The sequence below is a fragment of the Indicator indicator genome, chromosome Z (assembly GCF_027791375.1).
Source record: "Indicator indicator isolate 239-I01 chromosome Z, UM_Iind_1.1, whole genome shotgun sequence".
Taxonomy (NCBI): Eukaryota; Metazoa; Chordata; class Aves; order Piciformes; family Indicatoridae; genus Indicator; species Indicator indicator.
Window position 1 is genome coordinate 38,935,623 of NC_072053.1, and position 27,791 is coordinate 38,963,413.

At 42.9% G+C, this 27,791-nt stretch overlaps 1 protein-coding gene across 1 annotated transcript; it reads left to right on the forward strand.

The window, feature by feature from the left end:
• The first annotated feature begins 1,373 nt into the window (after positions 1-1,373).
• On the forward strand, positions 1,374-27,791 carry RCL1 (RNA terminal phosphate cyclase like 1). The gene is made up of 9 exons (XM_054397893.1): positions 1,374-1,521; positions 3,872-3,943; positions 4,784-4,959; positions 9,926-10,000; positions 11,217-11,341; positions 11,926-12,051; positions 14,817-14,973; positions 23,496-23,599; positions 27,515-27,791. The coding sequence occupies exons 1-9, from the start codon at positions 1,374-1,376 to the stop codon at positions 27,663-27,665; spliced, it is 1,134 nt and encodes a 377-aa protein (XP_054253868.1). The 3' UTR covers positions 27,666-27,791.

Sequence of the window (27,791 nt, forward strand, 5' to 3'; positions counted from 1 at the left end):
CTGGAGTGATATGTCCAGCTCTGGAGCCCTCAGCACAAGGACATGGACCTGTTTGGGTGAACCCAGTGGAAAACCACGAACATAATCAGAGGGCTGAAACACATCTCCTGTCAAGAAAAGCTGAGAGATTGGGGCTGGTCAGCCTGGAGAAGAGATGGCTCTTGGGAGCTACTGTATTCAGCACTGACAGAGTCTCACGTGGAGTACTATGTGCGTTTCTGAATCTCACCATTTAAGATGGATGTGAAGGTCCCTGAATTCGTCCAGAGGAGGGCAGCAAAGCTGGGGAAAGGGCTGGAAAGCATGTCCTGTAAGAAACAGCTACGGACTTGGGGCTTTTCTAGTTTTGAGAGGAGGCAGAGGGTAACCTCATTGCTCTCAGCTTCCTGAGGAGGGGAAGTGGTGAGGGAAGTGCTATCTCTTCTACCTGGGATCCAGTGATAGGACTCGTGGGAATGGTTCCAACCTGTACCAAGGGAAGTTCAGACTAGACATACAGAAGCATTTCTCTACCAAGACGGTGGCCAAACCTAGGAACACGGTTCCTAGGGAGGTGGTTAATGCCCCAAGCCAATTAGTGTTTAGCAGGCATTGGGACAATGCCCTTAACATGCTTTAACTTTTGGTCAGCCATAAAGTGGTCAGGCAGTTGAGTAAGATGATTGCTGTAGGCTCTTTCCATTTAAGAACTATGCTATCTAATTTTTCCCCCTGTAGCTTTGCAGTTGACAGTCTGTCACACCTCTTCTGTAATCCACATTTCTCTCAAAGACTGAAAGCTTCACTCAGTCTCTTCTGAGTGGGCTCAGCCACTATGGTTTAAGCAAACACGCTGGCGAGAAGACTGGAAATCGATACCCAGTCCTCTCCTTAGCCTTTTCCTTGAGACAGCCGGGGATAAATGACCGACAAGGCCTATCGCAGGGTGCGTGCTCCCAGGCCCTAACCCACACCGGGGCAAGCACAGCCCTGGCGCAGGCACCGCGCTTCATCCCGAGCTGCAACCACCCACCGCCGCCCCACCGAGAGCTCGCTCTGTCCGAGGGAGAAAGGCTGGAGAAGCTGCTCAGCCGCGGGTGGAGAAGCACTGAGCCTCCGTTAAAAAAACAAAACAAAACACAACACAAACTGAGGATAAAAACCTCAGAGAAGGCAGCTAGGGAGGGCTTCAGCGAAGGCAGAGGCAGTAACTCCGCTCCGCGGCCACTCCACCCAGCTCTCTGCGCGCGGCCCAGATCGCCGCAACACAGCGACAGGCCGGTCCCCCCGCCAGCCGCGCCCGACCCGCGGCGGAAGCCGCTGCTCCGCCTCTTGCACTCTGACCCCGCTGTCGCTGCGCTTCCTGTTCCTAACCGCGTGGGCACGGCGGCGGCATGGCGGGCGGGGCGGCGGGCGAGGTGCACTGCCTCAGTTACGCGGGGTGCAACTTCCTGCGGCAGCGCCTGGTACTGTCCACGCTCAGCGGGCGGCCGCTGAAAATCCACAAGATCCGCTCCAAGGAGGAGGACCCTGGCCTCCGGGGTAAGCGGGGAGCACCGGCGGCCGCAGAGGGAAGAGGAAAAGGGGTCGGAAGGGCTTCGGAGCTACGGCCACGGCCGTGCCGGAGGCTTGATGCCGGGCAGGGGCAGCTTTGACACCTTCTCGGCAGCTCCTGGCGGGGGGTCCTAGCTACATGCCAGTGTCACATCGTGGAACAACTGTCCCCTGGCCACCCCGCTTACGCGGCACGGGAGGCGAGTCGGCTGGGGCTGGCACACATGGGTGGCGGGGCTTCGGAAGGAGGAGGCGTGGGAGCAACGCGGGGAGGTTGTCACCCGAATTGTTTTGGTGGCAGCCATGTGCCGTGGAGAGACCCCGTGCCGAAGGCGGTGCGGCTTTCCGCCGTGCTCTGCAGCCGGGATGCTTCTGTTCCAGCGCGAGCCTTCGTGGACCGGTCCGAAAAGAAGCGGCGGGAGTGGGATGTGTGGCGCAGGGATGCCAGGCGCGGGGCTCAGCCGCTGGCCGAGTTGCGTGTGAGCGGGCAACCGCGGGGCTGGCAGTGCCTCTGGCAGAGGCTCTCCGGGCAGAAACTGTAGCACTTGCTGGCGCTCTGGCCAGCGTTTTCTGCTGCGTGCCCAGCTTCGAGACCTCCGTCTCTGTGTGGGAGCCCAAGTTCCCACAGTTTTAATGGCTTAGCTTTCGTATTGTTTCACGTTGATTTTGTTTGTTTGTTTTGTTTTGTTTTAATCTCTTTTGCCTAAACAGGACTAAAGGTGAAAGACATGAAAGCCATTTACATTTCGTTTCTGAAAGCTTTCAGTGCTGTGGATTCCCTTAAGGAAAACCTTTCCTAAGGGCTTTTTACTCCCCTAATAGGACCTTTGGCATCCAGAGTAAATTTCGTTATTGAACTGAAGTAAGAAGTCAAGAAAGAAACGTTATTGTGGTGTTCAGTTATTTTTTTTAACAAGGTGTGAAGTTCAGACCCAGCATAAATGCTACTTAGCTTCTTGAGGAGGCTTTTTAGCTAGAAATTCTCTTTTGAATGTGTCAAAACATTCTTGTGTACTGGACTTTAACGTTTACCATGACTCAAAGTATTTATTGTTGTCATGGGAAGTTTGGTGGTGGTGGAATTTGTAGGTTTTACCATGTCTTTTATAAAAGGTGTTTTAATTGCCTTTTAAAAGTGTGGGTTCAAATGTGAACTGTTACAAATATCAACAACAAACTATGATTTGTGGTGATGGTTCAACATGCAGTTGTCTCTGCTTTTCGTTACTGTAACATTTGCAAGGAAAACTCTTACAGGTTTGTTCTCCAAAAGGTAAGGATTCACTCTTGCACTGGAAGAGGTCTCCATACTGTAATCTAAACCTGTAGTTTTAGAAATTATCTGAACAGAGAGCAGAACCTGCACTGTGTGACTGGGGCATCAGCTATGTTATGCAAATATTAGTGAACTGTAATTCCTGCAGGTAGTTCTGCAGTTTAAATGCCTGTTGCATCCTAGAAGCATATATAGAAAGCAAAGTCTGATTACTTTTGAAGAAGTAACACAAGGTTATCGCTGAGGGAGTCTGCAACCTACTAACTGTTTTGCAGGTGCTGTGGGGTCCTTAAAACTGCCTGGGTTTTGAACTTGTGTGTGTTCACACATTTTCCTTGATACTGGTCTGTATCATCTTTGAATAGCTAAATACTAGAATGCTAGCATATCTTATTCCCTTTTTTTTTTTTCCTTCCTTAAATGCGCTTGTGCTTTCCCACCTTTCTGAGCAAGAGTCCACACAAATAAGAGAAATAGGAATTAGGGCCACACAAACCTTTGCAGTGTACACAGTAAACAGTAAAAGAGGTGATATGGAGACTTGTGTCATTTTTTTCTAGGCCTTATGTCAGGGACAGGTTTGGAAATGAAACATTTTAAAGTCTGCAGAAATTTGAAATTCTGCAGATAGGTGACTGTGTCTGTGGAAGGAACAGCTGTGCAGCAGTACTTTGCATCCGAATGTCTCCTCTCCCTCTTTTAAATGACAACTTTTACAGAGAATAATGGGAAGCTGTTATTATCTTGATGGGGTCTTGTTTGCTAGGATTTGTATGTTGTGCTTCATACTGAGCAAAATACAAGTACTGTGGCTGTTCCAGTGGTCATATCCTGGGGGCATCTCAATCATTCTGAGATTCCTGTAAGCGTGGAGGCTCAAATTAACATCTCTAGTTTTATAGTGACTTGCCTTTTCTTGTATCGCAACACTACACAAGCTTTATTAGCCTTACTGTTGTGAGAGGCAGGAATGGGAAAATGTGCAAGTGTGGTGTTGAAGTTTGTTTTTTCCAGGAATGAATTTAAGGAACTCTAAAATTCTGTCTTTGTTCTGCTCCCTAGATTTTGAAGCAAGTTTTATTCGCCTGATTGACAAAGTGACCAATGGCTCTCGGATTGAAATAAACCAAACAGGTGAGACTGTTTTCTCTTCTTCCTCTGTTTTGGTCTTCTGGGCTGTATCATTTGCTGCAGTGGAATCAGAGTTTTGGCTTGGCAGATGTAGGTGTTCAGATGAATCAGAGAAAATCAGAAACAACCAAGCTGAGAACTTCAGTAGTAACTGATTGCATGCAAGATCATTAATGCTCTACCATAATGCAGAGAGTTCAGAAAACTGTTTTGCTGAATAATTAAAATTAGTATTTTGTTTGGTATGCAGGATTTCAGAGAGCGGAAGGGCCCTCTGAACCAGAATGGAGTTTTGTAGAAGGCAATGTTTACATTCCAAAATGACAAATTTCTGAGCAAGACTTCTTTTTTTTGTTTGCCTACTCATGCTCAGAAAATGGCATTGATTTGAGTGAGACGTATCCTGCATAGCAGTGTTATCTGGTTCTTCTCCTTTTTTCTTTTCCTGGAGTTTATTAAGGATTTTAAGGATTATGGATTATCAGTATAGCAGATGAGCTATCACCAGGTATGCTGACATAGTGATGACCTGATGGCCTGGTAAAGATTTAGCTGTTGTGGAGGGCAGTAATTGCTTGTGTCATCATTTTGGGGATTGCTAAGAGATCTTCTGGTTTTGGAGCAAAGGGGAAAGTAGAAGAAATTATGTGCAAGACAGACTCTCCAGTACTGGCCCATTTATTAAACGCGGACATGGAAATAACGTGATGGAAATGCTACCATCTTTCATAAAATCTTCTGTCTCCCATTTATTTGCCTGTATGCATTGCTGCAATTTCTGTAACAGTGGCCAGTGTGCCGGCAGTGCTTTTATTTGGTTTACTTCTCTGTCATCTTTCCCAGGTACCACCTTATATTATCAGCCTGGTCTTCTGTTCGGAGGCTCGTTGGAACATGACTGCAGCCCCAGTCGTAGTATTGGCTACTATTTGGAAGGTCTGCTCTGCCTGGCACCTTTCATGAAACATCCATTGAAGATTGTCTTGAGGGGAGTAACAAATGATCAAGTAGATCCTTCAGTAAGTAATAACATTTAAATATAGTTATTTTTCCCTGATGAAGATAGATGAGAAAGAAGTGTCTAAACTGTGTTGCATTTTTGTAATCTTTCACATCCAGAAGTGTACAGTGTTACTGCATCTGCCAGCAAACTCTCTGAATCAAACATCTGTTAAACTGTTTGCTTTGTGCATCACGCTTCAGACTGCAGTTTATAATCCACCTTTTCACTTTCAGTTCTCTTAACTGCTTCAGTCTTCTTCTCTGAAAATTGTTTTTAAATGCAAGGTGAGGCTGGGCCACTGGTTTGTGTCTCCTGTTCTATTAGAAATTAAATTGAATATTTCTCCTACGATGGCATTAAAACACTCCATTAACGGTTAGTGGTTATGCTGGGGTTTTTATTTTTAATTAAAAAAAAAAAAGAAAAAGAAAACCAAACCCCAAACATGATGGCTTCTGGAGAACAGCATTGCTATTTGCCTTTTGAGAGAGGCTGCCTGTTTCCCTCTGAGTAGATTAAGGAAACTTCGTCATGTGAAAACTTAACTGATTTAAAAGTATACGAGTACCGTGAAGTGTAATTGCAGATATTAGATGACTCTCTGAGTCCTTCTGGCATTCATGGCTTTTCTTCAATATTTCTCTTGTAATTGAGAAAATTGTTCTCTCACGTGTCAAAGTATGACCAAAGTGGATTACTTTCAGCACTGTCAGGAAAAAAAAAAAGTGAAAGAGGAAGCATGTTTTGCTAACCTTCCAGTCACTGTACTTGATAGAAATGGTAGGTAGTAAGAATCAAAGAGGTCTCTTTTGGTTGCCTGTCTTTTTAGTCACAGAGGAGAAATTATGGAAGAATTTGGAAGCAAAGAACAGTCCAGTTTTAATGTTGCTTTCAAGTGATTTTGGACACTCATCTAAGTAACTGAGTCTTGATTCTGGAAATTACTCCTTTTCAGGCATCAGCCCCATGAACCAATACAGGTGAAGCAGTTTTAATTGAAATGACTGCAAGAATTTGAGCTAATTAAGTTTGTGCTTGAAGGGGGCTTGCACTAGCCAAAGCTCAGACAAGGAAGGGTATTGGAACACATCACCTGAGTCATTGTACCATTGCTTTTAAATTGATTTGAGCTTTTATTTCTCAATAGGCAAAGTTGTTTAGAAACTGGGTGAACATTTATTACCTGTGCTTGCCCCAACAGAACTATTTACTGCACTCTTTCTGGCTTTCTAGACAGAAGGGGGAAAGGCAAACCAATGTAAATATGTTGCGTCTGGTTTAAAATGGGCAAGTTTTTCCTGCTGCTCTTCATGCAAGAACCTCTTCATCTCAACTTAGTAGACACAATAGGCAAGACACATACTCATCTGCTTTTGAGAATTTTTTATTGGTTTTATTTGTAAAAACAATACTGTGTTTTATAAACATGTCTTTCTTCTGGAGCTAGATGAACTCTGCAAATGTATCCTTGCATGAGTGTATTCAACATCTGCCATCTACAGATAAATGCACAATTTGCATATGTGTCTGAAAATATATATGTACATGGATATGATCATACAGCAACTCCTTTGTGCTTGAAAGAAGGTAGTCCTACCAATCCCTCTCCACATCTCCTGCCTTCAACCACACATTCCTATGTACTCTGATACCTTGGGTGCTTTTCAAAGCTTTCCCTAAGACAGTTCAACTAACTGGCAAAATGACAGAGAGCTGTTCCCCTGCCTTTTCTCCTGGAGGTGTCCACAAGACGAGTATCAGGAGTGTGTGCAGCTAGAGAAATGAGACCTTTTACTCATGGTAGCATTGTACAGGTAGGCTGACCCACTGGGCTTGTTGAAATCTTCTCTCAGCACTGAGTCTCGTGTCTCATCCAATCATATCTGTTGGATGTGATTGCTGTGTTGTGAGTTTGAGGTTGCTCTTTGCCTGAGAATGTCTTTTTGTCAGGAGGACAAAAGGAGAACACAGCAAATCTTTTGCTGTGTAGAGAGTGGAAGTGGTGGAGGGGAGGGGAAGGGTGTTTCTAAAGGTTAGCTTCTGCAACTGAATTCAGTGAGAGTCAGGTCAGGACGAGTTCCTGGTACATAAACAGAATGTTTATGCTAGCATTTCTTTGTATATATTAATAGCCCTCCAGTGGGGTGCAATGGAGAGCTTGTTGACAGTTGGCACCATTCTGGAGCCAATAAAAACCAGGGTAACGTGCACTTGCCCTGGTGATAATAGTTTGTCGGTGATACATCCTAAATGACTGAGAGGGATACCAGTTTACTTGCGCTTGTCAAGAAGAAATGTGGATTTGAAATACCAGCCTAAACTGTTCAGTGGCAGCCTACATTGTTTGTGTTATGTTTTCCTGTGTGACCACTGATGGGGCCTGACCACAGATAGCTTGAGGGACAGGAGTATGGGACTGGTGTATAAAGGTAAGGTGGTTTCAAGTTTCTCTGTACAGGGAATAGGTCTGTAGGTGTCGTTGTAAGATGTCTTTTTGAAGGGAGTGGAGGTGGCATGCAAATAATAGTTCCTATTTTTCTTCCCTTCTCCTCCTGTTTTTCTGACAGATGCAGAGTGTTAGAGTAAGTTGCTTTTATAACAACTGTTCTTAATGTTGGGGTTTGCAAGTAATGAAGGTTTTTTATGGCTATGCTATGGGACTTTCAGCTGAAATTACTTTCATTCTGGCATGAGTCTACCATGTTTTGGCTTGGGAGCAGTGATTTTCAATGCAAATCAAAATTCAGCAGTTGTCTGTAATCCCAGGAAAACAAGTTTTACTTACTGACTCTTAGGTCTGGTAGTTGTTGTTTTTTTTGGGTTTTTTGTTATTTTTTTTTTTACTTGCAAAATTGTGATTTTAAACTTTCCTGCCTGCCCTGAGGAGGTCCTTGGCCCCACAACATAACACTGTACATACGGCAGGGATAAACACTCTTCTATGCAGTGCTAATGGCTGTGCAAACCAGCTGGTACTTGCCCCTTTCCTAGGTAGCCATGTGCTGTAGGGTATATGTCTGTTTGAAGTTTTTAATTTGAAGGGATTTTATAAACCACTAAAAGTTACTACCTCTTTTTTAATCATTACATATTTATTTAAGGGAAAAAGGGTTGTATTTCCAGTAGTTTGTGAACAGGAAATGTCTATGGAACTTAGCAAGTTGTCATTTTTGGTGAGGTATGCTCTTGACTGTATGATGTATTTGCTTTGGTACAACTTGGTGTTGTGTTCTCTGCTCTGGAAATGAAATAACTGCCCTTTAAGGTTTGCTGAAGGATGGTTTTATGGCAGGGTATTGGCAAGACTCTAGAAAATATGACTTTGGGTCTCAGTTCTGCTACCAGCTTGTGATCTCCACTGAAGTATTTCACCTCTTCTGCTCATCTGCTGAGCAGAACAACCTTTTCTACTTCATCAGATACTGCCAATCAGCTCTCTATTGAGGCTGCAAATCTGGAACTGTGACAGTCTTTTATTATGTGTCTGTCTGGGACCTGACACGTATCATGTCTGTAATTTGTCTGAGGTCTGAGAAATATGACAAATCTCTAAAATTTTTGAAACAGACAAAATTGATCCAGCTTCCTAATGCTAGCATAACATGCTTTCATCAGAGATAGGCTTCAGTCCAAAGTATTGCAAAAGTGGAAATTGAGGAGGGAAAACTTTTCCTTTTTTTACTGATATATTTTATTTCATAAGAAAGAGAAAGAAATCTTGTGTAACTTAAATGCAAACCACATCAGCTTGTTGGAACCTCTGCCAGTGCAAATATGTGTGTGCATGTTAGTAAGGGTTTTTGCTCTGTAAGTCAAATGTGTGTGATTAATGAATACTACTAAGGGGCCTGAAAAAGGCAGCCTGGCTGTAAAAAGGGGAAAAAAAAGAAAAAGCCATAGAAAGAATCATTGACTTACAGCATTTTTTTTAAACTAAGACTTTCAAATATTGATATTACCATTAAAAACAACACCAAATGCTTCTCTAAGAGAATAAGTATGCTGGCCAGCAAAATTTAAAGAGGAAGAACTGTGGCACTTGTAGCTACTCAGGTAGCTCTTACAGGTGGTTGACAGCTTTGTAGATGAGGTCTATACTACTAATTGCAGAAAGAATGAAACTTAAGAGTTGTGGATTCTGGATGAAGGGTTGGGGGGTTTTTGTTTGGTTTTGGTGTTTGTTTCCCCCCCCCCCCCACTGCTATCTGCTGCATGCCTGTTTTCTTCACCTGAATTTAGTTCCTCTTTGGTCATGCTGTCCTGGTACTGTCTCTCCCAAGCTGTTTGTCCTGTGCTGTTGCACTGCTAAATCATTTTTGTCACCTTTGGCAATGCTTCTGAAGTTTCAGCAGAGGGAAAAAAGACAACTATTACGTTAGATCAGCAATTAGGACAAGCAATAACAGAGAAAATCCTGCTCAGATCTGGATTTGATGAGCATCTGGCTCAAAGGGAGTACACAGAAGATGTGTCACCCATTTCAGATTCTTCTAAGTATTTCAAGAGAAGCTTTTGTTTCTCAGAAACAGTTGAAAAGAAGTTCTTGACAGAAGGATGAGGTTCTTCCTGACAAATCAAGGCCCTGCTCCAAAATGCAGAGGGTCTTGCAATCATGATTTACTTAACTGTAGGAATTTTTAATGATGACAAAAAATATTTTTTTTCCAATAACTGGTTTCAGAAAAGCAAATGAGCTGTTTTACCTGAACCGTTATAGTGGTAAAAATCAGGTTGAGGAAGGAATCCAGAACAGGAAATTCTTTCTCCCAATATTTTGTTTTAGCAAATTTTTTGAGTTGTGAGATACTGTGGGTGTTTAGGAGTAGCTGAAGCTCTCTGTGCTGCATTCCCATGTCTTCCTGTGGACACTTGATATGGAGAAGTCTTGCTGTTGTTAGACGCCTCATAATGCAATGATTCTTAAATTACTGACTTGTGTAACTTCCAATAAAGAGTCTGTTTTTTTAATTCTGTGTTTGTAGGTTGATGTCCTTAAGGCAACAGCTCTACCCCTACTGAAGAAGTTTGGAATTGATGGTGAAGGTCTGGAAATCAAGGTAAAACAACTTGTTCCTTTCTTTTCTAGCACATGTTGAAATGATACTTATGCTTTGCTTCATAGGGCCATATGCTTGCTGCCAGTATCTGTCTCCAGCAGATACATAGTTGTAGCTATGCACGTTTCTAAAATTGCCTATTCTTCTTGGCATGTTTTAAATGGCACATCAGCCACACAGTGTTTGCTGATGCAAAATGCAAAAGCAAAAAGAAGAGAAATGCAAAAGCTGTGGGTAGGGAGGGTAAGGAGAAAACAGGGACTTTTCTTAGTGTCTGACATCTCAGCAAGCTAAGAAATCTTTTTGCTTTCTTATCCCTTTTCAGTTACTTTAATTTATTTTTCCTTGCTCTTGTTTTTCCTGCCCTGCCTAGGGCTAGGGAGCTGAAGTCTGTGTTTGGGTGATTGAGGTTTGCTTCCAGTTTGGAAAATACAGGAAAGAAATTTTTCTTCAAAGACCATACTTTTCACAGGCCAAACAGTTCTGGATGCAGAATGTTTGTTCGGTTGGTTGGGTTTTTTTAGATTGAAAAATAAAACTGCAGCCTCTAAAAGTTAAGATCAATCATTTCAGATGCCTCTGTGTGCTCTGCCAAGCCCTGCCCCTGGGTGCCTCCCTCCACCCTGCCTATAGCCCAAGACCCCATGTCATTACTCTGGGACTGTCTGCCGTTGTTCCAGTGATGCTGCAGCAGGACCAGTCTCTAGCTCTCCACAGCCCTGCCCTACCCTACCCACCCATGGGCACCCTGAGCTAGACCCACTGACAGGCTCATGAGCCAACCCCATCTTTGTGGATGTTGGCTGGGGTGATGGATCAGAGTCAGGCTGGCCAGGCCGGTTTGTGGGAGTAAGTTCATTCTGGTCCCTCGTGCACATACTGAATATCAAACACTTTTAGTCTGTCTTCAGCTGTGCAGGACAGATTTGCTTAAGGCACCAGTCAGGGTTGCCTTCCTGGGATTTTTTTGTTTGGCTGGTTTTTGTCTTGTTTTACTTGAGAGAGAGGAGGAAAAAGCCAAATCAAATTTTCTTTACAGGCTTGGTGCAAAATCCATTTTTTGCTATTACAATGTCCCTTTCTTTCCTGCTGTTTACATAATACCCCTAGTGATAGCATTTGATTGTATGTGAAATAAAAGTATAATTTTTCAGTTTCTAAGTACATTATTTGTGCTCTTTACTAACCTGCTTCCTTCCTCCCTTGTTGTTTCTAGATCAACCGGAGAGGAATGCCTCCTAAAGGGGGTGGAGAGATACTGTTTGCTTGCCCAGTGAGAAAGGTCTTGCATCCTATTCAGTTCACAGACCCTGGCAAAATCAAACGCATCAGAGGAACTGCGTATCCATGTTTGTTTGTTTTTTCTTTAAACGAGTTCCCTTAAAGAGTTGTCTCCCACTACAAAGTAGTTTGAGAAAGCAAAGATAATTTTATTTTAAAGCATGTTAGTACTTTCTAATTTTGTTAAGCCATTTGTCTTTACTATACTCACTGTCTCCCTAATAGAAGATGGATGGAAAGACAAGATTTCTTGCTGTTGATTCAGAGCAATTTCACCCGTCATCATCTTTTAGTAGTATAAGAAGAGCAGAGCACGCTGGATTTACTCCATCATAGGAAAGCACAAGATGACAGAACAGCAATTTTAAATTATCAAAGGATGTTTTTAAGATAGGTGTTTATCTAGCATTAATAAGGTATTCTGCATACCTCAATTCAAGGTGTTATCAGTGAAAAGGCTATAGAAAGCACTTAAACATACATGCTTTTTAAATAGAGGAAAATGCACTAGTGCTCAGGAGTGGGTGTGTAGGATAAAACTGCATTTTGCAGAATAATTCATTGGGACCTCTTGGCAACTTTCATCAATCTCTGGTTTAAATTTCTTTTGTGAACACAATGAATTCCTTAGCTTGGAAATGTAGATACTCTGTCAGAGTGTCACCACAGATGGCAAACAGAATGGTGGAATCTGCAAGGAGCATCCTGAATAAATTCCTCCCAGACATTTATATCTACACAGATCATATGAAGGGGGTCAGCTCTGGAAAGTAAGTATCTGGTATTCACAGAGAACAGAAATTTAATTCTGCATTTGTTCATCTGCTAGAGTATTGTGATCTGTAATTTGATCAAGTTTTAGACCACGATCTTCCATTTTGCTGACTTTAAGTAAATATTCCTCACAGGGAAAAAAATGGAATGAATCACTAGATATACTTGTTTCACTCATTTATGTGTTTTCTTGAACAAGGAATGTGATGTGTCATTACTGCTGCTAACGGCAACTTGAGTTTCTTCTTGTTTTGAGGTGAGATTAAGATCTGAGGCACCATGGTGTATTGTGAAAACAACATTCAAACGTGACTGACTGTACACCCTGTGATGGAAATGCTAGTATTAAGGAAGGGACAAAACTGGTTTGGAAAGTGTTTGAGCTGTATAGATTGTCTTCCACTTCACCATTACATAAGTAGTTGAAGCAGTGTCCTTTCAGCAGCAAGGACTGGAAAACTGAGAGTTTATTTATATATATTTCTATCTATTATATCTATCTACTGTACTTTCACAGATTTTTGTTTGCCAGCAGAACAGAGTGATGAATGTAATTCAAACAATATTATTGGTTTGTTGTTCTTGTCACTTTCTGATGAAGTTGAACATGTTCTGGATAACATTTGTCTTTACCTGTATGCTCAAATCTAAGCTTACACATTTTCTTTTGCTGTTTCTGTATTACCTTTAAAGAAAATCACGCTAGATCTGCACATTTATTAATGTAAAAATTGTTTACTCACTTTTAAGTATTTTTCCTCTTTTCCAATCCTCCATCATATTTAATAACCCAGGTTAGTAAGTCTTGTGGCTCCAGACTGTTAAGTGATCAGAATTGTGATGAAAACATTTCTGAGAGTTGTATGTTTCAGGGGACATATTTTAGTTGTTATCTGTCTATAAAGTGAAAAAGTCAAATTATTTGGGGCAGTAGCATTGTATTTACTGCTTGTAAGGGCAGCCCATATAGGGGGATAAAGAATAGCATGGGAGGGTGAACTGAATGCCTCTCCATCCTGCTGGTGCATGCATTTTTTTTTGATGTCGCTGTGCTGCCACATTCAGCATAAGTAAGATGCCAGTTTGATTGCATTACACCTGATACTAACATTGTGCCACTTTGGCAAAGCTTTTTTTATTACCTGTTTCTCAGCACTTGAGTATGTGTCTTAGCAGCACGAGGATTAGGAAAGCAGTATGCCTCATTGTTTCCAACACCGCTTCTGGTAGCAAGCAAGGCCAGCAGGGACTACTTCAGCCCATCTGTGCCCAGCCAAAACCAAGCCCTGGTTTCAGAATATAAAGCACTGGGCAATATGTCCCTTCCCCAGTGACAGAAACTTCATAAGATACATATCTGAGAATCTTCTGGCACCTGTAATGTCTTTTTAACAAAAAACTTCTCAGTTCTGTTTTGAGCAGCTCAAACGTTTGTCTGTGCAGATGCTGTCTAATGCTGTTGGCACATATATGAGGCATTGGATGTTTTGGATTTTTGTATAGGCAGATTGCCATATGCTACTGAATGCTAACGAATCCTGCCAGTGCACATAGCTATTAAAGAGTTCTTGTCCAAAAAATTAACATCTTTAACACTGTTCCTGTCTTGCTATCTAGATCTCACTATCTCTTTCAGAGGAAGGAAGAGAGGAACATCTTTAACATACCTTCCGTGTTGCTTAGCAAGAGCAGGCAATTAAATACGGGTGGGAACCACTGATACCTTCTCATCCTTGCCCTACGGAAATACCTCTGAAGGAAACGTTATTTTTCTGGCACTGGGAGAGCTTATATGTACTGATGTTTGGGGTTTGTTTTTCTGGTTTGTTGATGATGGTGATGTTCCTTGCAGTTTAGGGTCAGTGTGACTTTTTTAATTAAGAAGTCGGGGTGGTACAGAGAGTGGGAGTCCAGAACTGTGGAAAATCCTGTGTGTGGAGTTAAGTTAACCTTCTTTTGAATGGCTGGTTATTGGTGTTCTTTCAGGGCCTATAAATAATAGGATTTTGTGACATTTTATTTTCTTTCCTTACAACTTTCTGATTTCTCAGAAAGCTCTACTCAGCCATCTGGACTTTCTTGCAGCAAGTGTTTCTTAACTCTAGCAACAGCATTTTGTAGGATCCTAAGTTCTAAGTAAAACAGGGGTTTTGTTTCTTTGTTCAAATCATATGCTCAGAGTTCTTACATGATTGTAACAATTTGGATGGTATTGAACTGTACTTTTTTAAAAATTTATTTTTCCCCTGCCTTAGCATGAAAATTAACTTGGTGTGGTTATGGTCTAATCTTGCTAAAATTTGAGGCTTCCAGAGAAAGAGCTTGATCCCTAAAGCAAGTTAGTTTTGGTTTTGAATGTGGCACAGTATAAAATAAACTACAGAAACCTTCAAAATGTTCATTGTACACAAACTAAATAGATATGAAATAAACTTTTTTTTTTTTTAATAGAGAGGAATAGTTCTGAGGTGTGAATATTTTATTAATTTTCCTTTTTAAAGAGTTTCTGCCAGGAATAGCCAGCACAATGTGTTTAAGCCGAAATGGTACTGGGTTTAACTTTTAAGTACTGTTGTTAATGTTTTCTGCAGGGTGAATCAAATATATAGGATGGGAAATTTTTTTGGCAAGTCCAGATTCCCAGTATTGTCCTGTGAGAGGAGCTCTTTGTGGCTTGAGGAGGAGGTTGGCTGGGAGTTGTTCTTGGCTGATTGCTCGAATTTTGTCCTTAAATCAAGTGCACTTTTTTGCTTTCTTTCAGATCACCAGGTTTCGGCATGTGCCTTACTGCAGAAACCATCAACGGCACTGTTCTCAGTGCTGAGCTAGCCTCAAACCCTCAGGGCCAGGGAGAAGCTGTGCTACCTGAGGAGCTGGGCCAAAACTGTGCTAAGCTGTTGCTTGAAGAGATCTACAGGGTAAGTAGTCAATATGTTTTGTGTGTAGAGCTGTAGGGTAAGAAGATGATGATATATCGGTAAAGGAAGAGGTGGTCTGGGGATACTGAGGCAGGCTGAGATAGATGGAAAAATGATCAGATGCTGCTAGTGTCCTCTTCGTCCAGTTAAGTGGTGATTTTAAATGGTTCTATTGACAGCATAATGACTTACTGGGCGATGTTATTTCACGTGTCCTGAAGATGTTACTATGAATCATTGTAGTGACACATTTTTACTTTGCTTTCTATCCCTGGCGGAATTGAGATGGCTTCACATGGGCTATTACTTTATTTAATACAAGTTGAAGGGCTAATAGAGTTAATGCTCTTCAACTAGTGGTTAGAATGGGGTATTACGAGTGAGAAAACATGTTAGGAAGAAGGCAGGGAAAAAAGCAGCTAGCCTCAATGCTGGCTGTTTTGTGGTGATGATGACAGTCAAATGTGCTGAGATCGGTTTGGTTTATGAGGAGTGGGCTGTATGGTTTGTTGCAAAGGAGGTGGGGCAGTGTTTGCATAGGAGTCTTGAGTGCATCACAGTCTTCCACAGCGTAACTGTTATTTTATTATAATTAAAATGATTTTTAATTTGTGGTGAGACTGTTGTACTGTGGTGGGCTGAAATTCCCTTCCCACAATAACAACTCCAGACTAGTTCAGTTCAGAAGCAAAAGAAGCTGTATTTTACAAGCGAAAACTACAGTCTACAAGGGAGTGCAATGAATATGTACAAATATACTATATTTGCAATATTTGCAAATACGTACAATCAACAGAAAAACACAACAAAGCCCCCTGGCCCCAGAGGGGCCCTGCTTCTTTCCCCTCGCCTTCCCAGAGCTAGCAGGCAAAGAGGAAGAAAGCCAAGAAGCAGAGAGGTTGTTAAACTTAGTTTTCAAGGTCAGTATGCCAATACGTTATCTGCAAAGAATAATGCACAGAAGAGAAACGCAGACTGCCCAGCAGAGAAACACCAGACAGACAGACTGAGAGACTGTCTGTACCTTGTTTTGAGTACTGACTCTTAAACACTTCTCTCTCTCCAATGGAAATGTTTAGAATAATCGTTATTTTGCTTTCTTACACCCAGTTGTGATTTATTTACATTCTTTTACCTTTCTGCTCAAACTCTGTGAGAAGAAATTAAAGGTGTAGCCTTAAAACCATCACAGAGACTTTTAGTGGATGGGCAGTTTCCAGTCTTAAAAATTATTTGGCAATTAGCATCATAAGGAATTTCTCACTTAATAAAGAATCTGTCTGCCCTTGCTGTGTATGTCCACATACACATGTTAAAATAAGTAGCTGTCAGTACTGGCCTTTAGGAGGCGATCATCTACCAATTGTACTCGCTGTTAAAACATAATAAAAAGTAATTGCTCCAAACTGGAGTAACCTGATAAAACTTTGCAAAGTGTTAAAAATGCCATTAATGAGATTCTCTATTAGGTAATGTAAATTACAAAATTCATTATCCAGTGAGTGCTCCACCCTTCAAGTCCATGCTTTTCCAATTTGGTGACCAAGATGTCATGCAGGACAGCGCCAAACACTTTACACAAGTCCGGGTAGATGACATCAGTTACTCTTCCCTTCTTGACTGATGCTGTAGCTCTATCATAAAAGGTCACCAAATTTGTTATGCGTGATTTTCCCTTGGTGAAGCCATGTTGGTTACCAGCAGTCACCTCCTCTTCATTTTCTGTATGCTATAGTTTTCAGTGTCTTCCTTTTTTTCTCTTTTTGAAGATGGGGCTCATGTTTCCTGCTTTCTAGTCAGCAGGACTTCTACCAGATGGCCGTTACCTTTCAAATACAATGGATAGTGGCTTGGCAGCTTCATCTGCCAGTTCCATCAGGACCCATGGGTGAATCTCATTGGGCCCCATGGACTCGTGCACCTTTAGCTTCTTTAGATAGTCTCAAACTGAGTCTTCACTTATGGTGGGTAGAACTTCATTTTCCCAATCCCTACCTTTGCTTTCTGGAGCCTGAGCAGTGTGGGGGAGCCCTTGCTGGTGAAACCTACGGCAAACAAGTCAGTGAGTACTTCAGCCTTCTCCTTATCATCAATATGTATAAATACCTGAGGGGTGGGTGTCAAGTGGAAGGGACCAAGCTGTTTTCGGTGATTCACAGTAATAAGACAAGAAACAACAGTTTCAAACTTGAACATAGAAGATTTCACCTCAACATGAAGAGAAACTTCTTTACAGTAAGAGTGACAGAGCACTGGAACAGGCTGCCCAGGGGGGTTGTGGAGTCTCCTTCTCTGGAGGCTCAAAACCCACCTGTCCTGTGCGGGCTACCCTGAGTGATCCTGCTCTGGCAGGGTGGTTGGACCCAATGAGCTCTTGAGGTCCCTTCCAACCTCTAATATGATCTCTCTCATGACCAGATCTCCATTTTCTTTCTGGAGAGGCCCCACACCTTCTCAAGCCTTTCTTTTGTCACTGATGTACCTGAAGAAATTCTTCTTGTTCCCCTCTATGTCCCTATTCAAGTTTAATTCTACCTGTGCTTTTCATTTCCTAACCTAACTCCTGGCTGCTCCCACATCTTCTTTATAATCCTCCCATGTGACCCATTCTTGCTTCCATTCCCTATGGACTCTGTTCTTGTGCCCAGAGAAGTCCAGGAGCACCTTCTTCATCCATGCTGGCTTCCTGGCATTCTTGCCCACCTTCTTCTTTCATGGGAGGCAGTGCTTATGGGCTTGGAGGAGATGGCCCTTGAACACTGACCAGCTTTCTTGGGCCCCTCCTCCCTCTGGGGCTTTATCCCACGACACCCTGCCAAGCAGATTCCTGAAAAGGATGAAGTCTGCTCTCATGAAATCTGGAGTAGTGAGCTTGCTTTACACCCCCTTTGATGCCTTGAGGATCTTAAACTCTACCATTTCATGGTCACTGCAGCCAAGGCTGCCCTTGAGTTTCACATCACTCACGAGCCCCTTCTTATCAGTGAAGATCAAGTCCAGCGTTCTTAGGTGTTCCTTTACCACTTGGAGGAGGATGTTATCATCAATGCACTGTGGTTGAAAAAGACCTTCAAGACCGAGTCCAATCATTATGTAACTCTACCAGGAATACTACTGCACCATATCCTTGAGTACCATATCTAGATGGCTTTTAAATACATTCAAAGATGGCAATTCAACCATTTCCCCAGGTAGTCAGTTCCAAGTTTTGATAACACTTTCAGTATAGAATTTTTTCCTAATGCCTAATCTAAACCTCCCCTGGCCTAACTTGATGCCATTTTGTCTTGTCCTATCAGTTGTGACTTCTGAGAAGAGACCAACACCCACCTCTCTACAACCTTCCTGCAGGTAGTTGTAGAGAGCAATAAGGTCTCCCATCACCTCCCTTTTCTCCAAACTAAACAACTCCAGCTCCCTCAGTCACTCCTTATAGAACTTATTCTCAAGACCCTTCACCAGCTTTGTTACCCTTCTCTGGACACACTCCAGCACCTCACTGTCTCCTTTGCACTCTGGTGCCCAAAACTGAACACAGTACTCAAGATGCGGCCTCACCAGTGCCAAGTACAGTGGGACAATCACTTCTCTATTCCTGCTGGACACATTATTCCTGATGCAGACCAAGATGGCACTGGCCTTCTGGTGACTGGCTCAAGTTCACCTGGTCGTTGATTAACACCCTTAGGTCCCTTTCTGTTGGGCAGCTTTCCAGCCACTCAGCCTAAAGCATGTAGCATTGCATGGGGTTGTTGTGACCCTCAGCACATAACCTTGTTGAAGGTTGTTTGATTGACCTTAGCCCATTGATCTAGCCCGTGTAGGTCACTCTGAAGAGCTTTCCTACCCCCCAGCAGATCGCTATGCCCACCTAATTTGGTGTCATCTGGAAACTCACTCTGGCTGCTCTCCATCTTCTCTTCAAGATCATTTATAAAGATACTAAACAGGAGTGGCCCCAGCACTGAGCTCTGGGGAACACCACTTGTGACCAGTGGCTAACTGGATTTAGCTCCATTCACCATCACTGTCTGGGTCCAGCCATCCAGACAGTATTCTACTCGGCATCCACACCTAGGGCAGCCAGCTTTTTTCACGAGGACGTTGTGGGGAACAGTATTAAAGGCCTTACTGAAGTCCAGGTAAACGATAGCCACAGCCTTTTCCTCATCCACCAAGCAGGTCATGTTGTCATAGAAAGAGAATGAGGTTTCTTAAGCAGGTCCTGCCTGTGTGAGTCCATGCTGGCTGGGCCTGATACTCTGGTTGTCTTGTGAATGGTGTGTTATGGTCCTCAAAATCATTCGTTTCATCACCTTCTTTGGCACTGAGGTCAGATGACAGATCTGTAGTTCCCTGGATCCTCCTTCCATCCTTTCTTGTAGATGGGTGTTGCATTTGCTAATCTCCAGTCTCTTGGGACCTTTCCATTCAGCGAGGACTGATGACAAGTGATGAAGAGTGGCTTGGCAAGCACCATCTGCCAACTTCTTCAGAACTCTTGGGAGTAACCCATCTGGCTGCATAGCCTTGTGTATGCCGAGGTGGTTCAGCACCCCGATCTTCCAGCTCAAGGTGCTGGCTACCCAGCAAATGACTAGTCCTGCTAATAAAGGATGAAGAAAAGAAGGCATTAAGCACCTCAATGTTTTCCTCATCCTCAGTCACTATGTTTTTCCCCTACATACAGTAAAGGATGAAAATTCCCCCTTGTCCTCCTTTTGCTGTTAATGTATTTATAGAAGCATTTTTTATTGTCTTTTGCAGAAACAGATAGATTGAGTTCTAAATGAGCTTTGGCCCTTCTAATTTTCTCCCTGCAAAGCTTCACTGTGTGTTTGTAGTCTCCTGAGTGGCCTCTTCCTTTTCCAAAGGCCATGAATTCTCCTCTTGTTCCAGAATTCCAGCTAAAGCTCTCCATTCAGCCAGGCCAGCCTTCCCACTGGCTCATCTTTCAGCACATGGGGATGACTTGTTTCTGTGCTGTTAAGATTTCCCTCTGGAAGAGTGACCAACCTTCCTTGACTCCTTTGTCCTTCAGGAGAGCCTCCCAAGGAGCACTGCCAGTCGGTCTCCTGAACAGGTCAAAGTCTGTCCTATGGAAGTCCAAGGTGGCTGTTCAGCTAAAAACCCCTCCTTACTTCTCTGGGAATCAAAAACTCCAGCATTTTGTGATCACTAAGGCCAAGACAGCCTCCAGCTGTTACATCTCCTACAAGTCTGTCTCTGTTAACAAGCAGAAGGTGTCTAGGAGGGCACCTTCTCTAGTTGGTTCCTTCACCAGCTGTGTCAGGAAGTTAGTTTCCATACACTCCAAGAACCCCTGGAACTGTTGCCTCTCTGCTGCATTGTATTCTCAGCACAAGTCTAGGAAGTTGAAGTCCTCTGTGAGAATAAGACGTAGTGATCACAAACTCTCTCCCAATTGCTTATAGAGTACTTCATCAGTCTCATCCTGACGGGGTTGTCTGTCACAAACTCCCACCACAATATCTGCCTTGTGGGCCTTCCCCTTGATTCTTACCCATAAACACTCAACCATCTTATCTCCATATTTAAGTTGTAGACATTCATATCCCTTCCTGACATAGAAGCACCACACCACACCACCTCACCTTCCCTGCCTGTCTCCTCTGAAAAGTCGGTAGCTATGAATTGCAGCACTCCAGTCATGCAAGTCGTCCCACCACATTTCCATGATGGTACCTATCTGTACCGTAGTTTTCTCGCTGCACAATGGCCTCCAGTTCCTCCTACTTGTACATGCTGCTTGCATTAGTATGGATGCACTTCAGTTGGGCTAATGGTCCTGCTGCCTTCTCGGAGGAAGAAGCCCCAGTTCCCTGCAGGAGATTCTCAGATGCTTCAGTAGTTACTAGCCTATAAACTCTTGTGTTTCTGCTGCCACATCCCGCAGCTCCACTGAGACAGCTAACTGCAAGACCTTAGTATCACATTGGCCCATGGGGACTAGCATGCTGCCCCCAGTCTCTTGGGTCCCTTCCTTCTGCCTGCAGGCAAGAGGGGAGGGCATCCTCTGCTTCTTGTAGAGGTTCTATCTGTTGTACTTGCCTCAGGGTGTGGCTCCACCAATCTATCTCACTCTCACACTCTCTGCTACTCCTTAATCTTTACAATTTCAAAACCTGAGCAATTCACATAAATTACTGAGGCATGCGAGTATGTATCACATACGGAGGAAATTGTTTGTGTGCCCAAATATAACCAAGATTAAATCAAAGCTGGGGTGAAGCTCAGAAGAGTAGTCCTCTTTAAAAGACTGTGGCCCAATACCCAAAAATGTGATGCTTTTATGTACATGTCAACTGTTTTGTAACAAAATGGATAGGATTTCAAGTGATCCTTGTCTCCACTTGTCACTTCCATCTGGATCTGGGTCTGTTGTCAATGGAAACAACGATGGAGAAACTCTCATAAACTGAATTAATATACACTGGAAGCTGCATCCTAGGTTGGTAATGAGTATCATCTATTTTGGAAGAAATGTTAGTAACTTTAGCTCTGACTTTCCCCATCCCATTTCTGTTGGGAGGGCCATACTTTATTTTGCACTCTTGAGTAAGTGGCAGGTGGATAGAGCGAAAAAACCTGTCCTTGGGAGCAACATGTTCTTATGTGGCACAAGTTACAGTTCTATCATCAGATTACAGGGAAATAAATTTCTCTCTCTGGACACTGCTCATGCAGGAAGGGGCATAGCAGTGCACTGCTAATGCACAACAATGGTGAGGAAACTGACTCAGTGTAGCAAGAGAGCTTATGTAAGCAGCTAGGATGTGTGGTGGATGCATCTTGTTTTGCTGTATTGTTTAGAACATAATTGTGTCCATGCTGATTGAAACTTTTGCATAGATTTTGTCATAAAAATAGATGTTTTAAAGTGCTTTCAGCTTTAGAAAAACAAAAACAAGCTCAGGTAGTGTAAAGGTTTCATCCAAGTGATAAAGAAGCATTTTGAATTATTAACCAAACTACAAATAAAGAAGGTCCTGTGTCAGGAATACTCCTTACCAAACTCTCTTGTGCTTCTTGTACATGTTTCAGATTGGCAAATACAGCTGGTGAGAGCTATGGCTCTGGATTGCCCCGGTAAATTTGCTCAAGATAAAGCACAATTTTTATCAATCCCAGAGGACATTAGGTTGAGTACATGAACTTCACTATGATATGGCAGATTCACAGAGTTAAAAGGACAGGGACTGTTGCAAGAGCAGGTTGCGAGGTATGCATGCTCTTACATGCTCGTGATAGTGAATGTAATGAAGATGTTTCCTTTGCTGGGGTGTATGATCAGTTGCATGAAATGCAGAGGTTTTTTTCAGAGGAGCGGAGCTGAGACTGGTCACACTGAAGCCAGGCCATCTAGAAAATGAAACCTTCAGGGACTCTCCTTGGAAAAGCCATCCTTTCTGCCCTCTCACTGAGTAAATGTGCTGAGGTTGCACATCCTTGTGTTTTCTTAATCTGTGTAGGCCAGAATGTATTTTGCCCTTCCCTTGCTTTTTTGGATGGTGTTATCTCTCAGAATGATGTCAAGTTACTCCTTGTCCACAAAGATAACTGTAAGTTTACTTCATTCGAGCATTTGGTTTTAAACGATGAATTTTTAATTTTGGTCTCTCCAGAGAGCCTATTCAAAGGGTTTAGCATCAGGCCTGACCCAGCAGGAAACTGTTCACAGATTTCAAGTGGCTGTGAATCATGATGAATATTATTATTGGAAATAATGTTATGCCAGATATTTTTTTCTATTTATAGTGTGTTTGCATAGTTGGTAAATTCTTTCTACAGCAGTCTTGACTTAAAGGCCTTCCAATCCTAATTTACATACACATCAGAGTTAACACCTTCCACACAGCAAAAATTGACAATGCATGTATGGCTTGCAACAGTCAAATATGTACAAGAGTATGTGTAGTTCTACATACTTTCATGCATGGGTCTTCCACATAGCAATAATAATTTTTTTTTATCTTTATTTTAAATCTGTGGAGAAAATGTTTTACAAATGTAAAACCACATAAATTAGCAGCAAGAGCTTAGGTGGATGTTTGTGAGAACAAAATTTTAACTTGCTGTTTTGCACCTGCTAATGCTGAACTGTTTGTCCAAATGTATCTTTGTAGTCACCATAAGGCACTGTGATTCCTGGTATATTCAAATACTCATGAACTGTAATTAATACCTGTTTTCAGTTTACTGCAAAGAAATTCTTCAGTGATTACATTCTGTGACACTGGAAGAAAACAGGTTGGGAAAGCTGGGAGGGATCTTTAATGTGACCTTGTTACTGAGTTTTGGGTTAGTTCTGTTCCTTTCCCAGCCTGCCATGTGAAACTAATTTGTGCTTGTTACAAAATCTAGATTTTTATCTTTTTGGCCCTCAAAAGTTGAGAAGAATAATCCAGCCTTTTAACTGTATGTTTCTCCTTTGCTAGTCTCAGCCCATCTCAAATTCTGGTTTGTACAGCGATTAATTATTAAAACGTTTTGGTTTACAGGGAGGCTGTGTAGATTCAACAAATCAGGGCCTTGCTCTGCTCCTTATGACCCTTGGCCAACGGGATGTTTCCAAAGTCCTATTAGGACCTTTGTCTCCATACACGTAAGTTATTTTGTTTAGTTTCATTACCCACTCCTGTTTAATTCCCTAGTTTTATTGCACAGCTATTTTTTAAATATGGAAGACTTTGCCTGTGGCTATGAATACACTATCTTCAAGTGAGACAGATGGTGTGAGTTACCTAGTGTTTATTTCTACACATTAGAAGATGATTCGATTCCCTTGCTCTTCCATATGATTCCTGATTCTGAGAATTGCAGAGATGGGTTTTGTTGTTGATTCTTGACCATGGAATGTAAGTGTGCATCAGTTTGGTTTTTTGTCGCCTGGTGTACATTGTTGTGTTTTCCTAGTGATCTCTCTAACTGTGGCATTAAATGGCATTTTTCAAATGGCTGATCAAATGCCGAAGCTATGATTGTTCATAGGAAACAGCTAAGGGTTCAATTCATAGGAGTTCTGTGCAACCCCAAAGCTTTAGCCCTATTAGGCAGCACTTTTATCTAGTCCTTCAGCCTTCATTTTTATTAAAGCTCTGTCTGTGGCTGGTAGAGGTTCAGAGGATAGAAAAAGACTAGATTTCTTAGGTTGTTGATTGCACATTACAGGTTAGGGGAAGGGCATCCAATACCAAAAATCTCATTAACTCTAATAGAATGAGAGGTCATTGTCTAGGTCACAGTTATTCCTAGAGACTGAGCAGTTTTCTTTTAAACAGATGAAGGCAGGGCTGTCTATGCCACAGTGGCATCAAATAAATAATAAGACTGTGAACTGTCCTTTTTCGGTTATCATGGTACCGGTGCTGTATATGTGAAAGGTACAGTACTGTGATAACTGAAGAATGGTGGTGCCATCACATAACATCTAGAAGTTGCCTAACTGCTATTCTCCATCCCTGGCAACATACATCAGATTTTGAGGGGACTACAGGGGGCGCCCCATTGCACAGGGGTTAAGTAATCCTATGTAAAGTATCCAGGTTTACAAGGAGCAGATATCAGTGTTTGCAGTGCACAGTAAAGCATGTGAAGTGGAATAATCACTTGCCATTGTCTGGTCTCTTTTCTGATGCTATGAAAATCACACACATGCACTGGTTTATTTTGTAAGCAGGCTCATTTCAAATAGGTGGGTTGCCTCTTCTTCCAAGCTAGGAGTATGCAGTAGGGATGAACGTGAGGAGAAGACATCCTGAAGCAGTATGTGTCACATGAGATCATTAAATCTCACCCAAATTTCTGTATTTCCAAGGAGGCATCCTTTGCCCCTGCTAATGGCATTGGTCGGGGTGAGGAGGTGTGGGTACCACTGGTAGCCCCCGGCCTGTCTGTCTTCCCTGGCCCGCAGCCCGCCCACTGCCCCCTCGGATCGGCGCCGGGGCCTTCGCGGGTCGCGGCGCCCCCTGGCGGCCCAGCCTTCGAGCACCGCCCCTGGGCCGCGTCCAGCAGCTGCATGTCAGACGCGGCCCGTGGGCGGGCAGCGGCCCTTTGCAGGACACTGGGGAGTAATAAGGGGTCCACTGGCTCTGCCAGGCTGTTCTTAAGGTAGTCGAACCCCGAAGGTGTTGCTGGTGGACAGATCTTATTTCACACTGATAATCGAGTTGGTCTCTTTGCTCAGACAGCAAGCTAAAATGTGTGAAGTGGTTGTGAATCTTTCGGTGTTGCTTAGTCAGGCTTCTGGGGAAAGACTGCGATTAGAGAAATAGACTTTTCACCTTTTTTTTTTTGTTTGTTTGTTTTTTCTGGTAATGTAATGGCTTTTTCTTTGAAAGTGGCTATCCCTGCAGAGAACCTCCAGTATGGCCCACATAGCTGTCCTTGGGCCTAGGCAAAATTGTTGATCCCTGCCGTGCACTTGCTTGAACACACAATCTAGATTTTCAGCAAAGCAGAACTCCTAGATGCCTGTCACTTCCAGTCTGTATGTGTGTGTCTGATGCAGCTTCCACCATACTACTGGAGATGCAAACCTTCCTGTGTGTGACCCATATCAGCCTCAGGCTAATACAAACTTGCTTTCTGTTGCACTTCTGTCACATACCCCTGCCTTTCCCCCTCATTCTTTCCTATTTACAGGCCTCTTAGCACTTACACTTCTACCACTGCAAGGCAGGTATGGCCTTTTGCTCCTCCCAAATTCTCCCCCTACATCCCCAGGCAGCCTCCCCTTCACTCACATTCCCTGAGCCTTTACAATATACCTGGGGTCTGTGGCAAAGCCACCTTGCTTTTCTTCACTCTCCTCCAAAAGTGAGAAGAGGTAAAGAAAGCACAGTAGTTCACATGTGCAAGGAGAAGTATGGACAGAACTGGTGGCACCAGTGTGTTGTCGAGTTTGCTGATCAGCTTTGGGGATTTTACCCTGAGCTTCCAGCTCCATAGTGACTGTGACATTTGTATACTTTATTCTGTGCCCACCTTGCACTTCAGCATGGCACTCCTGCTATTTTGGGCTTGGCTGCTTTCTTGCCACACTGCCAGAGCTCTTGAAAAGGACCCAGCTAAGGAGAATGCTGATACAGAGCTTCTTGCCTGTGAGCTCTGTTGAAGCATTTCTGCCAGCACATGCCCATTTGCCTATCATAGAAGCAACTAGAAACCTTGCATTTGGGGAGGAATGTAAGAAAAGGTGGTTTCCAGTTCTTCCTTTCAACCGTTAATCTATTGGAGAGGTAAAAGAGCTAGTGTCTGTGCTCAGGCCAGTTACCAGCCAGGAAAGTGAGGTAGAAAGGTGTACGTAGCATGAGGAGCAATGAGCCGACTTTCACCCTTCAGAGGTATTTAGTTAACTGCTCCAGAGTTAACTCTCAGATGTTGTGAAGCACTGACCAGTGTAGGTAACAGCAGCCTTTCTTGGTCCAGCTCCTGCTGTTTCCCTCCTCTCCCATGCAGGTACCCAGTCACAGGAACAGCAAGCATGATCAGCTGAAGCAGATAAGGGAGTTCTTGCTCCTCCAACTTTTGCCGTGCTTATTCATAATTTCTGTGAATATGAGTTGCCAGGAGGCTTTCAGAAGCCTTATGATGTTGCAGTGGGAACAGCCCTATCCTCTTAGTCTCCTCTGGCCCAATTTGTTTGTACTTTGTTTTGACTAAGTGTGATTAGCTTGTGATTATGTTCTCAGCATGCAGAATAGAGGCTTTTTCCAGATTGTCAGCCAAACAAATGCATGGACTGGATATGCACATTCTCTGTATTTAAAGTTAAATTTAACCTAAGAAGGGCGCATACCAGCTGCTGCAGGAGAATAAACTTTAGTTCAAGACTGCAGACTTCCTTGTTGCTGTGACTAGAAGGAACCAGACTTCTGTCAGGAGCAGTTACCTATTTTATATTTGTAGCCTTTTGGTGTAATTGCTTGTTTTCTCTTTTGGGGAAGTCATTAGGAATGTTTTCTTAGTTCAGGATCACTCTGTTTTCATGCTCTTGTTCTAAAATGATGAATCTGAGTCTGAATGTGATTCTATCAAACTGTTAGACAGTAGACAAGTTTGTAATACAAATCAAATATATGCTTTAGGATATGATGCCTCTCAAGGTATGCACCCATGGCCAACATTTCAGCTATCCCCGCTTATCTCTTATTTCTGCTTTAGCCATTGGAGGACAGGGGTGGCAGGGAGGAGTAGCACATGACTGAAAAATCAGCATCATAAGTCACCTGCCTGGCTACTTTCTCCTTTCCTCTTCCCTCACCATTTTGTCCTGCTATGTTACCAGACATTCCCTTTCTCCTTGCTTGTACAAAGAGTGCAGTGGTTTCAGCCAGGCTCACTAGCCATTTCTGCAATACAATTGAGAACAATGTTAGGAGCCTGTAGACTTGTTTCTTTGTACTAAGCAATATTGTCATGCTCTATTCAGTTTGTTCATTGCTGTAATCAGCGTTAGTACATACTGCTAATTGACTTTCTGTTTTGTTTCTAAACTCTATTGTTTTCTCTCCCTCAGAATTGAGTTTCTGCGACACCTGAGAAGCTTCTTCCAGATCATGTTTAAAATTGAAACAAAGACCCCTGAGGAAGAGCACATGGGCGGGGAAAAAGTTTTAATGACTTGTGTTGGCATTGGATTTTCCAGTCTTAGCAAAACCATAAGATAAGAAACATCTGCAGACTTCATGAAACAGCATGACAGAAAACACTGCAAAGATCTGATCAAACCTGCCTTTTCCTGTGTGCTTACTCTGGCCCAGGGAAATGAATGACAAACCTAGTGCAGAGGTACC